Source organism: Balaenoptera ricei, chromosome 8, assembly GCF_028023285.1.
Source record: "Balaenoptera ricei isolate mBalRic1 chromosome 8, mBalRic1.hap2, whole genome shotgun sequence".
NCBI classification, from domain to species: domain Eukaryota; kingdom Metazoa; phylum Chordata; class Mammalia; order Artiodactyla; family Balaenopteridae; genus Balaenoptera; species Balaenoptera ricei.
Genome location: NC_082646.1, coordinates 56,603,638 through 56,617,397, shown reverse-complemented (window position 1 = coordinate 56,617,397; position 13,760 = coordinate 56,603,638). Strand labels below are relative to the sequence as shown.

Sequence of the window (13,760 nt, the reverse complement as noted above, 5' to 3'; positions counted from 1 at the left end):
TATAGAGGAACACCTTGGATATATATATTTAATTTTGGCAAGGATTATAATAAGCTGAATGTCTGGTTCTCTGACTACACCAGTTAAGAAGCCCTACCCTGGATGAAGAGAAGGGAAGTGAGCTACTGAAGTCGGCCCCACGACTGAAACCAACAATGACACGATAGCGCCACACTGAGGGAGGAGGTGGTAAAACTATGGATGAGGCACAGGAACTAATGAAAGAACAGTTTAGAATCACTTGGGGCAGGGATGAAGGGTTCTATAGCTTCATTTCTTCACTTCCTGGAAACTATCTTCAAATGGCAGCATCAAATGCATTGTTGTTTCTTATTAATGACCCTGACTCATAAAAGAAAGATTTCATTATGTCTGTATAATGTGTTTGAGAAGGGGGGCATGTAATGCACTTCATAAACTCCATCCAAAATGGTAAAAGTGAAAGAAAATTTTTTGAAACTTAAAGATGTGGGCTTTGATTATGTGGACAATTCTTCCACATGGAACTGTTCTTTCTCCCATTGCCACATTTCTGGACAGTGGTCATATGAAGATGCTAACACTTAACCAAGTATTGATACTTTTCATCTACATCACCTCCCTGTAGTATGTTGGTCAGGTATCCACTGTTTCCATTTTACAGAGGTGGAAACTGAGGCCTAGAGAGATTAAGATCATCATGGAGCTGGATTCAAGCCCAACTCCTCCGACTCCAAAAAGCTCATGCCTTTTCCACTACACCATGTTCCTTCCTAGGAGTAATCATCTGGGTTATTAACAGGCAGAACATATAATAGGTCATGGTTTGCATCCCAAGTGAATTAAAATAAAAAACATCCACAAATTAACACTTCATCAGTTCACCTCTAATCCTACAATGCATCCATGAAACAAAACCATCAAACAGCCTGGTCTTGGTACTTACTCGTAAAACGTCGTCCATCCATTTTCATTGCTTTTGGTTGCCAGAAGGCCAGAGTTGCTGTGGTACGTCATCATGGCCAACTCGTGTCCTTGTGTGGTCACGCTCTTGAGTGCGCTGTTGGTGCCCATGGTCACCCAGTACACCTGGCCATCTGGGACCACCAGCCAGAGGGGCATCCCTGTAGAGTCTCTGCGGACGTTCACCATGTTGCCGTTGTTGTCTGTGATGAGCGTGATGTCGCCATCCCCAGTGTAGGTGAAGTTGTACAGGTAATCTCCTGTGGGTAGGCTTTGGGTGTACAGATGCTTGCCACTGGTATCAAACAGGTAGAGCTCCTGGTCGATTGGGGAGGACAGCTCATACATGTTCTGGGTGTTGAGGAAAGGCTTGTTCTTCCTGATAAACCGGATTCGGATATTCCCAAGGTCAGCCACGTAGAGCTCCCCGTCAGCACACACAGCCAAGGAAGATGGGGTGTTCAGCTTTGCATCCTTGGCATAGCCATCGTCTCCAGAGAAACAATCACAGTTGGCATCATTTTTACAGTCGCAGCCACTGGGGGCCCCGGCAACCAGTGAGATCTCTCCGCTAGTGGTGACCTGCCTGATGCGGTTGATCTTCTTCTCGTCGGTCTCAGCGATATACAGGACCCCGCTGTGAGAGACAGCCAAGGCAGTGGCCGACTCCAGCGTTGCGTGGATGGCCACCTTGCTCAGCAGGAAGTGGTCGATGCCGGGCACCTGGCAGTGCATGGGCCTCCCGGCGACAATGCGAACCTGGTGGTTTTCAGAGATCTGCAGGACTACGTTGTTGTCCAGGACATAGAGGGAGTTGTCCATCGGGTTGGTGGCTAAGTCTGTAGGCCACTCCAGGCGAACCTGACAGTGGAGAGATAAGACACTCAGATGGCTGGCGAGGTGCCCACCACTGATCATCCCACACCCCTTAGAGCCCCTAACAGTGTCCCAAGTGCCAGCACATGGCAGTCTTGCCTGATCCTCACAGCAGCCTGTCATCAACCATGGATATCAGCCCCTGATCAGACGGAAAGCATGCAAGAGCCCTCACTGAGACATCTGATGGTCTACGTTAGACTGACAAAAACACGAAGAAGGGGATAACAAATAAACAAAAAAAGCAGGCGAGAGGAGAGACTTTGGAGTCAGACAGGCCTGGGTTCAGATCCTAGTCCCCCTACTTGTGACCTTGGGCAAGTTACTTTACCTCACTGAGCCTCAATATTCACATCTGTAAAACAGGAATGACAATAGTGAAGAGAGTCTGACCCTCCGTAAGTGCTCAAATAATGGCAGCTAATGTTGCCGAGGTGGGAGGGGAAGGCAGATGGAGTCTGGAGGCTGAAGCAGGAGCTGTTCAGAGTAAGAAAGACGCTTCATGAATTGTTGCTAAATGCATGAAGGATGATTTCTCAATTCTCTGAGTTCATGGATTAATACATGGCTAGGTGCTGGGGATGTAAAGAGAAAGTAACACTGGCTCTTGTCTGACATAGTTCCAGACCTGTGATTCTCAAACCTGGCCACACATTCAGATTAGCTATGGTGATTTAAGAAAGTATTGGTGCTCAAATTCCACCTCTGATCAATTAAACCAGATCCCTGGGTGTGGGGCTCGGGCAGAGGCATGAAAGCTTCCTGGCTGATTCTAATGTGGGGTTGGAAATCGTAACTGGATCTTTCTCCTTCAAGGGTGATCATTGGACTGGCAGTGGTGGCATCACCTGAGAGTTGGTCAGAAAAGCAGAACGGCAGGCCTCCCCTGAAACCTACTGAATCCGAATCTGCATTTCAACAAAATCCCTGGGAGGCTCCTGTACACACTGAAGTTGGTGAAACCTTGCTCTCGATAATGGTTTCTAGCACCTCAGAGAACAGGTCCACCTGGGAGAGATTAACAACGTCGGCTACGGGAGTGAGGGGTTCAGAGGTCCTGGGCCCATTCTGAGCCTCCTCTGAGCCAGGTCAGGAAGCTGGCAGGGATCACAGGTGGGCAGGCCCGGGATTGCAGCCGGCAGGTCTGAGGCGAGGATGCTTTGTTTCTTGCCTCGGTGGCCGTGAAGGCTGGGACGTTGGGTGCTTCACCCTGGGAGGTGCTGGCACTAAGGGAAGCCCTTTGCCAATTGTGTTCCCCACGAGATCCAGCCATAGTGCACACGGGCTGCCAGCTGCTCCCTCCAGCTGATGTTTCTACCCCAGCCCTGGGGACTCGTCGCCTTAGGTGCCTGAGCCCCCTTCTAGTCCTTGACGCTCAGTCCAATTTGGGGCTTATTGAAGCAAGTATACACCTTTGGATAAGCAATTTCTCTTCCAGAAATCCACTCTTGTACACCCCTGTCTACAGAGGTGCTCATCACAGCCATTTTTAATAACAGTAAAAAACTGGAACCAACCCAGATGCCCAATGACAGAGAATAGGCCAAATAAACTATAGTACATTTAGTTCATCCATAAGATAGAATACTCTGTGTAGCAGTTCAAAGTGATGTTATAGATGAATATTTAATGACATGGGAAGATGTTTGCTATGTATTAAGTGGAAAGAACAGTCTGCAGACCTGTAAGCACAGTGTGATCCCAACTGGGGAAAAAAATACAATAAATTAGATAGACTATGGGTAGAAGGGAGATTAAAAGCTTGAGGGCTATACACTAAAATGTTAACCGTTATCTGGATGAGAGGTGATTTTAACTTTCTTCTCTGTCATTTTAAATGTTTTGTATTTTCTGCAATGTGCATGTGGTAGTTTACTAATGTAAAAAGAAGCCCCAGGAGATAATATGCATATGAGATGTGGCCACCTTCATCTACCTGCCCCTTCAGCTCAGCGCCATTCTCAGGATGGCGTAGGCCCCGGCCCACGGCTGTTGCTCCAAGAGTCTGCATGCTCCTTCACCCCAGCCTGGGTCCCTCTGCTCCCCAGCACGGGGGGCCCCCGAGGCACCAGCTGCCCGTCCCCAAGCCCAGAGCCCCGCCCCGCAGCCGGGCTGCCTCCCTCGCCCTTCCCAGCGGTCTCTGGAGCACAGCATCTCCAATGCCTTCAGCTGCATCAAGAACGCAGTTCACCTGAAAGTGACAGGGGAATTTTCAGTTTCCTAAAGCCCATTTCTTGTCAACACTGGCTGCTAAATCTTTTATGCCCTCTGGTCCTGTGGCACCTTGGGGACATACTTGCTGAGACCTCTCTGCCTGTCATTATGGTCAAAAGAGAAGGCGCCCTGATGGGTGGGTGGGGAGGCGGGGAGGGGGTGCCAGGGGAGGGAGAGGGAAAGGAAGGAGGGGAGGAGGGAAGAGCAAGCCTTTCCTGCTCTCTCCTGCACACCCATGTGCACACAGGCACCTGGGAAAGAAGGAGCAGTGCCCTTGGAGTCACAGTGCCTGCATGATGATTCTGGACCAAGTACCTATGATTCTTTGATTTTACCTCCCTGTTAGCGATGATCCTGTGGGGGCTTCATTTCCCGTCACCAGAATGGAGGGACGAGAGTTTGCAATTTCTGAGGTCCCTCCAGCTCCCACTTTCTATCGTCCTGAGATGGAATGGAGCGCCCTTGCCCCATCCTCCAGATCATTCTGTGCCTTTATTAAAGCCCTCTGAGCTGACTGCCTTGTTGCAGAGTTATTTGCAAAAATGGGTTGTCAAATGGATGAACGAATGACTGACTGGTGAATGGCATAGAGAGAGCGAAGGATTAGGGGTCAGGACAGCGCACTTCCTAGCTCAGTCTGCCAATGTCCACAGGTGTGATCTTCCTCAAGTTACATAAACACTTTGAACTTCTTTCCCCATATGTAGAAGGTGGTAATAAATATTACATAAGAGTAGTTGTGAGGATCAAACGAGACAACTCACAAGGAAATTCTTGGTAAATTATAAAGAGAATGAATATCTACAGCCTATTATTAGCTGCCAGACACTGTGCTAGGCTCTTATGAAATATTTATTACCACCTTCTACATATGGGGAAAGAAGTTCAAAGTGTTTTGCATGATATCATAAAAAAATTTCATTTCCATATCCCTGAGGGAACCTAGCACAGGGCTCTGCATTTATAACCACATTTTCTTTCGCCAAGCTTCAGTTTCCTCATCTATAAAGTGGGGTATGTAATACCTACCTTGACAGATTATGGTGACAGCTAAACAAGAAAAGTGAAGTCGTAACCTTTCTGTATCCCCATTTCTAACAGTGCCTGGCACATACTAAATTCTCAGGAAGTCATTTTGGACTCTAAGGACAGAGTTACACTCTGTGTCTCTGGTGGCTACAGGCTGCAGAGTGGAGCACTAATCCCCCGTTTGGAACAGGTTGCAGCATCTTCTGTTCCTTCTCTACTCTCTGCCTCCCTCTAGTTTCTCCTCCGGCCTGGTCTTTGTCTCCTCCCAGAGAGTTCCTTGGTTTTCCCCTTTGCACTCTTGCATGAGCTGTGCTCTTATCTCTCTGCCTTACCTCCCTGCTCCACGGGGCACAGTAAAGTAGCTGCGTGTTTGTGACAGAGGAAGCTCTGAGAATGAAAGCCAGGCCCCCTTCCCGTACATGTATATAAGAGTTTATGCCGGTGTTGGAGAGTTTGGTAAGAAGAATCCCATGCTTAGATTCAGAGGAGGGTGTTGAGGACCAGGGCCATAGAGATTTCAGTCCAGGGTTTCTGAATTTAAGGGTGGGTTTTTTTCCCCCCTCCACTCTATGCCCGTTGTCTTCCAAGCCTTTGATCGGGCTGCTTGGCAGTACCTCTGGCTAAAGTTAAACAATTTTCCAATGTGTAGATTGAAAATTTTCAACACCCTCTGCTGGCTGGTGGAGGGCCCATTCTGAGAACTGAAAATACCTGGATGCACATCTTCAGGCCGTGGCAGCTTCCTGATGGGTAAATCATGCTTGCTTACAGACTGGAGAGGGAAACTCTCAAGCCAGCAAGGGGAAGCCTGCCATACTGGAAAGACAGGTGGCAGAGAAGAGATTCCACACTGGAGCATAACGATTCTATCAGCTGGTGCAGAGGGTGCTGGTGCACACCAGCATCTGACAGGGAAGGGACACGGCTGCTGGGCCACCGGCAGCAGCCCTGAGTTCTGGGGAAGGGGCTCTGCGACACACATCGGTAGTGGGGGCAGGCATGACCAGAGAGGCCTCCCAGCCACCGCCCGCTGAGCGGGAGCAGGTCTGTGGTCAGCGGCAAAGGGCCTGTGTGCAGGCTCCCCTATAGAAGTGAGGGGGTTTAAAAAGCTAAGTGTACCCACTGCTGACACCAACTCAAAATCTAATGTGATTCGAGCCTCCTTATTTCCTTGGTTTTGCTAATGTTGGCAAGGTGGACGTCCACTGATTCGGCACCAGCCAGGTCCTGCTAAAGGATCTAGCAATAAAGGACACATCCCTTGTCAAGTCACTGCAGGACAAACCAGGGACATGCTGGACACCCAGAACCTTGTGTCTTTCTTGGGTCTACACTGGGATCCTAGCACCCACCTGCTAAGGTCCAAACTCTGGTATGGTAAGGTAAGTCCTTCCCTAACTGGCCCCAAAGCATGTCTCCAGTTTCAACTCCTGGTACTTCCTTCCAAGAACACTATGCTCAGTGCCCAATTTTCCAATGTTCCTTGAACGTTCCAGGCCCATTAACATCTTTGTACCTTTGCACATGTTTCCTTGTGTGAAATGTCTCCTTGCTTCCAACAAACTCCTATTCAACCTTCAAAACCTGGCACAAATGTCACCTCCTTTGTGAAAGTAGGACTAGAATTTCTGTTTATCGGTCACCTCCAGAGTGCCAAGCAGTGCTAGGAGCCCCACGTACACCGTTTTGCATATTCTTAAGGCAATCCTGCCAGGCCAATGCCAATTACTTCCATTTTACAGATATGAAAAGTGAGGCTCAAAGGACCTCAGCAACGTGTCTAAAGTTACACAGCTAGTGAATGGCAAAGTTGACTGATTCAATCAGTCAATCAACCAACTAATCAGCCAACAAATATTGGCTGTGCTCCTGTGCATACCAGGTACCCTGGTTACAGTAGAGGAAAAGATGGACAGAATTCCTGCCCTCATGTAGCTTACAGTCTAGAAAGAGAACAGACAACGTTCAAGTATCTGTAAGTGCTTCCAAAGTGGGAATTCAGAAGGTTATGGATTTAAATTCACACTGTGTGAGGCTCTGCTGCCTTCGAGGCTTCCTGGGGCAAATTTCTTCACTGTCCCCCGAGCCTCCTTCTGTCACCCACTTGTCACCTCTGATGGTGAACTTCCAGAGCACCGTGCCGTGCCCTAACCATCTGTGTGTCCTTAGTGCTCTTCACCAAGAGTGTGCTTACAGCCTTGTGCAATATAAAGGTGAACGGCCAGCGAGCTGGCTGGGGGCTGGCGAGAGGATGAGTGTGCAGACCCAGGGCTCTAGCAGACGAAGCGTTCTCCTTTTACCTGAGAAATATCCATGACAGAATCACAGCTCAGGGGCCGGGCTGAGGTAAGATCGTTGGAGCCCAGCAGAGTGGAGATGACCCCATTCTGATCAATGCGTCTGATCATGGTGCCATCCACGAAGTAGATCAGCCCGGACTTGTCCACCGTGATGCCTGGGGTAGAGAAGCCAAAACAGGGAATTCAGCCTTCGAGGTGGTAACAACCCACATACTCATGGAAACATGCGGGTGGACAGAGCATCTCCCCTTTATGATTTGATTAGCTTCTTCCCACAACATTCAAGCCCTTTCTAAAGACGAGAAGACAGCTGCCCAGAGGCTTGTACAAAGAAGAGATTAGAACCCAGGTCTTCAGATTCTCCAGCCCCCCGGTCCTTCTACCTTGCTGCCTCTGGAGATTTTTACCTATCATCTTAGCCATGTACTACAACTTGGACTCATAACTGCTAGGAGTTTGTTAAGTGCTAGAGGTAGTGGCAAGGAGGAACTTTTTCAATGTCAAAACTGTGGATTATTTAAATTAACCTACTTCTGAAGACCTGTAATTATAATAATCAAATCCCTTTTTGGCAACAATTTTTCTTTTCTTCCAAGGTAATCACCCTTCACATTTTTCTAGTCTATTACTATTTTATTTTTATTTTATTTTGTTTTTTTGGCTGTGCCACGCGGCTTGCAGGATCTCAGTTGCCTGACCAGGGATGGAACCCAGGCCCACTGCAGTGGAAGTGTGGACTCCTTTCCACTGGACCTCCAGGGAGTTTCCTATTACTATTTTAGTTTCACTGGTTATTTCAGAATTATAGAGCCTAAAAAAAGAACCCTTTGGATTTGTGTAGGGAAAATTGGTGAATTTAATTTCTAAAAAAAGGCACACTGAAAGGAGAAGTCATAATTATTATTCAACATCACTTCCTCCATTTGCTAGACCGTCCCACCTGTTGACTCTCCCCGGCCAGCTGTGTGACCTCAGGCAAGTCGCTGGATGTCCCTGCATTTGTTTTCCCAGCTGTGAAATGAAGGGATTGTTCTAGATCTATATTGCTCACTTTTGGATGCGTGTGACAATCACCTGGGAGCTTGCTAAAATGCACCCCCCAGGTACCTGGTTCAGAAAATCTCAAGCGGAGCCTGAGCATCTATCTGTATTTTTGACAAGCACTTTGGGTAATAATGATACAGATCAAAGTTTGAGAACCACTCTAGTAAATCAGTACTTCTTAACCAGTGATATGTATCAGAATCACCTGAAGATTTTTTTTTTTTTTTTTTTTGATATATACCTGCTTGGTCTCACGCCTGGAAATACTAGTTCATAGGGTGGCTGGGACTGGGACCAAGTCGTGTTTTAAAAACACTCATGGGTGATATTGATACCCCAAGTCGAGAATCACGAGAGGGAGACGTGCCCCCTCAAAATGTGAACTGCTCAGGGGTCCTGGGGCTGAGAGGCAGACAGGATGTGCCCCTGAGGAGAGCACGGTCTAGATGGAGAGGCCTGGGAATGAGAATGGACCCAGGGAGTGACAGAAGCCGGGAAGGTTCACGGGAAAATAAAGGAGATTCTGGTCAGTTTCATTCTGTTTAGTTTTCTCTGGGGCAGGAACTGAGAGAAGGATCAGAAAAAGCTTCACAGAGGTGGAGACACTTGAAGTATAAAGCTTTCCAGTTGTATAACCTCAGGGGAATCACTTTACTTCCAAGTCTCAGTTTCTTCATGGATAAAATGTGGACAATAATGTCTGACCTGTAATAGTTAGCCCTCAATAATTGTTAAGGACTTATAATTATGAGAACATGAAACCCACTTTGTGCTTGCTCTCAGGGCCCACGTGTCTATGACCGGTCAGGAGGGCGGAGTTAAGACACCCAAGGGCCTCTGAGTGTGAACGCCCACGGGAGCTATGGTTCTTCCTGTCCCCTCCCCAGGCTGTTCCGGGCTGGAGAGTGATTTCACACGGAGGACCCGGCAGCCTCAAAGCGGGGGAAGGCTTTATTCTGTCCCTGCCTAGAATGTAAATTAATTATATTCTTTAAGCACCGTGACAGGAGCTTTCTTGTCTGCCTGGCTATGCTCAGTCTTTCTCTTCCATCTGCTAGGACTGATGAGTGCTCCAGGAACAATTGGGTTTCTTGTTTACAAAGTTGGCTGCACAGGCTAATAGAAGCGATCTGTCCCCTGATTAATTACTTCATTTTTTCTCCTTTTGTTGTGCTATATAGATGGACATCTTTTCTCCTCCCTGCTGCACAGTGCCTGCACGTCGTGGCACCCTTGTCATTTCTATCTGGGTTAATTACAGGCTTTGGGGCGACTTCATTGTCACTGCATCTGTGCACGTGTGCGTGTGTATGTGTTTGTGAGGGGAGGGTGGAGAACACACATGTGTAGAGCAACTGAGAAAAGATTTTGAGAAAATAAAAATTCTCAGAAAAAACTGTTTTAATTCTAAGAGAACAGAAGGTTGCGACCAAAAGGGCTCTCGGGGACCATTTGCCCAATCCTCACATTTACTAACAGGAAACCTGAGGCCCAGAGAAGGAGGACACAAGAGCCGGGAGTGGCAGAGCAGAATTGTCATGCAGGGTCCCTAAGTGCAAGCCCAGTGTTCTTTCCACTCCAGGCTACTCTTTCAGTATTAGGAAATCACGATTAGGAAGGAGATTAACCACAGATGTCACAATATCTACCCCATGGAGTTACCAGCTGACCACTTCACGTATGTGGTAGAGACATACGCTATTAAATAATATGATACATGCTATGCTGCACATACAATGTAACAATTATAATACGAACTACCATTTATGGGATGTTTATCACGTGCCTGGTACTACTGTCCTAAGCAAGCATTTACATTCCTGGTAATAGTTAATCTGTACTACAACTGTATAGTATATTTCTATTTCATAGAGGAGGTAAATGGGGCTCAGAGAGGTTAAGCAACTCACCCAAAGTCACACAGCTATTAGGTGGCAATGTCTGAATTTAGATATAGGACTCCTGAGTATGAAGTGCACTGTGGCTTTCTGGAGGAGTAAGTCAGCTTTCATTTGAAAACCTACAGCTTTCATTCAAAACCACGCCCTGAAATCTGGCACTATTTAAAAAAAACTATCACTCATGACATTTTTATAGGACATCGTACGAAATATATTAATTTTGACCGTCAGAACAATCCTAGGAGGTGGACACAGAAGATACTATTACTCCTATTTTATTGTTAAGGGCCATGTGGCTTAGACACTATAGGTCATTGGCTGTAGGACCTGCAACATGGTAAACATACACTGATGGGTGTCTGTTGACAATGATGGCATCTCCTCCAAAAAGCTTTCCCAGTCTCTTGGACACAGGGACCTCCCTTGGCTCTGGACTCCCACGCACAGTTCTTTCTCCTTGCATCTCAGGGAGCACTTCTCCCCCTCTCCCATCTGAGAGATTCACATTCAAGTCTTATTTTTCTGCTACAATGAACTTATTTATGCAAGTACATTGCACTGCATGCTCACTAAATACTTGCTGAATGAGTGAATGGAAAGTGATTGTGGGTATGAAGAGGTCCAACTTTTTGAAGCACTCAGAATTGAAGCTTAGAGTTAACCCATCCTATAGCACATGAACATGTGCAAAGATGATACACTTCCATGTTTTTATCAAACAATAACATGAAAGGTAGCATAAATATCCAGCAGGAGGGTATTGATAAATAAATAATGGGACATCCATTTGCTGGGATAATATATAGCTATTAAAAGCAAGTACACCAAAGACTCTTTAATGACATGGAGAAACATTTGCGATATATCACTTAGGAAAAGAAGTAGGTTGCTAAAACAGGTTGTTTAATGTGATTTCATTTTGTTTGTTTCTGGTGAGCATTACATGCACAAGAACACTTAAGAAAAAAGACTAGGGGGAAAGACAGGAAATGTTAACTGGGAATATTTCTGGCAGGTGGAATTATGACAATTTAAACTTTCCTCTGTAGAGTTCTTAGCGTTTTCCAACATTTTTTGTAATGATAAACAGATATGTCTTTTGGAAATGGAAAATAACCCAATAAATGTTACTGAGAGTGTTTAAAAGCAAGGCCTTACCCCTGGGATTGGTCAGTGTGGCTTCCGTGGCTTTTCCACCATCCCCACAGCGAGTGTCATCAAAGGGGAGGCACTGGTCACCTGTCCCCGCCACCACCTCGGAGTTCTTGTCGAGGTCCTTCACCACCACGGTGGACTTGATCTTGAAGACCCGCCGGCTGTTGGTGTCCGAAAGGAAGACAGCCCCGCTCGTGGGGTCTGCGGTCAGGTAGTATTTGTGCGCCGGAGTGTGACTGCAAAACAAGGACACAGCAGTCGGTGAGCACTTTCTTCTTTCCTAACAGGCAGCCGGAGATGCACAACTTGAGTCCAAGTAAAAAAGTCTTATGGGGACAATGTCCCTATTTGGGGTGATGGTTGCCCAATTCTTCTGACCTCTCTGGTTGGCCTAACTATCCCTCCCACCCAACTATGAATGCAGACGCCTCTTGCCAAAGACCGTGATGCCCAGTGCCATGCCCATATCAGGTGCTCAATACGTGTTTTCTTAAGAAGATTATCCGTGAGGCTTACCAGAGGTGGCCTGTAAATCCAGACCAGAAACACGAAAGACTCTGACTTTAAAAAACACTTCAGAACAAAATGACACACAAACGCTTCCCCCACAGCAGCCCCACCCCCATCTCGGGACTGACGGCTAAGGCCTCAGCCAGACTGGACACCATCCAGTGTCAATACCATCTTCTGTTGACGCTCATGTTATACTTATCAGGAGCCCAGCAGGCTCCCTCCTGCAGACAGACATAAATGAACTGCAGGATTAGTTTGTAATTTGCAGCAACAGCCAAGGAAGAAGAAACGGAAGAGAGGAGCAGTGCTGGGGATAGCTCTGTTTCTGGAAAACAGCCACAAAGACAAGGCCGTGCTAACAGAAGAAAGCGAAGCTAGGCCACGACTGTACAGAGGGCTTATGGAGACAAGGCACCGCCTCCAGGCACTGGGCAGGAAAACTGTGTGGGCTCTGGGGTCAGCTCAGTCTGGGTCCCACGTCTAGCTTTGTTATTTCCTGGTTCTGAAACCTGGGCAAGTTACCTGGCCTCCTGAGCCTCAAGTTTTCTCCATCTGCAAAATGGGGATGGGAACAGCTCCCTTGCTGGTGTATTGGGGACATCATATAAAACCATATATGAAAAATACTCGGCAGAGTGCATGGCACATAGTACTTAATAATCGTAATTGTTATTTTAATTATTAGTCATTATGTCTGTTTTTGCATTTGGAGAGGACTACAGACTAGGTATGTCTTATTAAGGCTGAATTTTCCTATCACAAAGTATGATTTACAGTTTCTTCCAAGTCTAGGCTGTACTGGAGTCAGACTCATAACTCCTGGGAAGCTAACGATCGGTTCCTGCACGTGGCCTGATCATTGCCAGGGCTTCAGACTGCATCTAAATATTGGTAGTCTCTGGGGTTCCAAGTCTCTGGAAGATCTTCTGATTCAAAGGAATAAGGAATCTCCCTCTGTTCAGCCTGGATGGCCTGGCGCTGGCCACTTTCACCGGACAGTGGGACACACACCGTGCGAGGGGATTCAGGGCACAGACTGAGCAGTGTCTAGAGCACCAGCAAAGTAGGGCCACTCTATACCCCTGCAAGGTACAAGTAAGAGGATCAGAAGAGACTAGGAAGAAGCTATTTTGCATCTCATCAGGCATGCAGGTTTTGGGTCCTTTTGAAAAACAACATTTTATTTACAGATTAGTGTGTTTTGAATTACATATGGGGACTGAGGCACTGCAATCTTCAGGGTCAGGTTCTCTGAAGGTCTCAGTCTGATTGCTCCTCATCACACCCACCCCTTGCTTTGGGCGGTGTCTTGGGGACTGGCCAGGCCTCCAGACTCAAGGCTTTCCTTCCTGCTTTCTCTCCTTGAATACGACTAAGACGACATGATCTTCTCCAGCTGTCCTGCCTCTCTAGTCCTGACCCTACTGTCTCATGACCTCCTCAACAAAGGGCAGGTCTCTGCCTGCAGCCTGGGTCCTCCCCTAGCCATTCCTCCCTGATCTAACCCCAAACCCAACACGTCACCTCAATGCTTTCCCTTCCAGGACCCTCCATGTCTTACAGGCTAATTCAGACCCCCCAGCCTGGCAGCACACAAGGCCCCTCATGCTGGGCTACTGCTCTACCCTCCCAGGCTCTTTCCTGCCATTTCCTCACAGACACCCTGTCCTCAGACATTCTGACAACTTGTCCCTCAAATGCACCATCACGCCTCTTTGTCCCTGTTCTTCCTGCTCTGGGGAATACCCCGTGCCCTCCCTTTCTTAGCCTGCTGAACTGCTACTCA

The 13,760-nt window shown here is 47.3% G+C and overlaps 1 protein-coding gene across 4 annotated transcripts in view; it reads right to left on the bottom strand.

Moving 5' to 3' along the window:
* The window catches only part of TENM4 (teneurin transmembrane protein 4), a 744,874-nt gene that overhangs the window by 42,878 nt on the left and 688,236 nt on the right, over positions 1-13,760 (bottom strand). For all 4 annotated transcript variants that reach the window (XM_059930706.1, XM_059930709.1, XM_059930707.1 and 1 more), the window contains 3 exons: positions 11,465-11,697; positions 7,362-7,516; positions 926-1,803 (listed from right to left, as the gene is read on the bottom strand). In XM_059930706.1, coding sequence (XP_059786689.1) covers positions 926-1,803; positions 7,362-7,516; positions 11,465-11,697 — 1,266 coding nt within the window. The remainder of the gene's footprint in view (positions 1-925; positions 1,804-7,361; positions 7,517-11,464; positions 11,698-13,760) is intronic.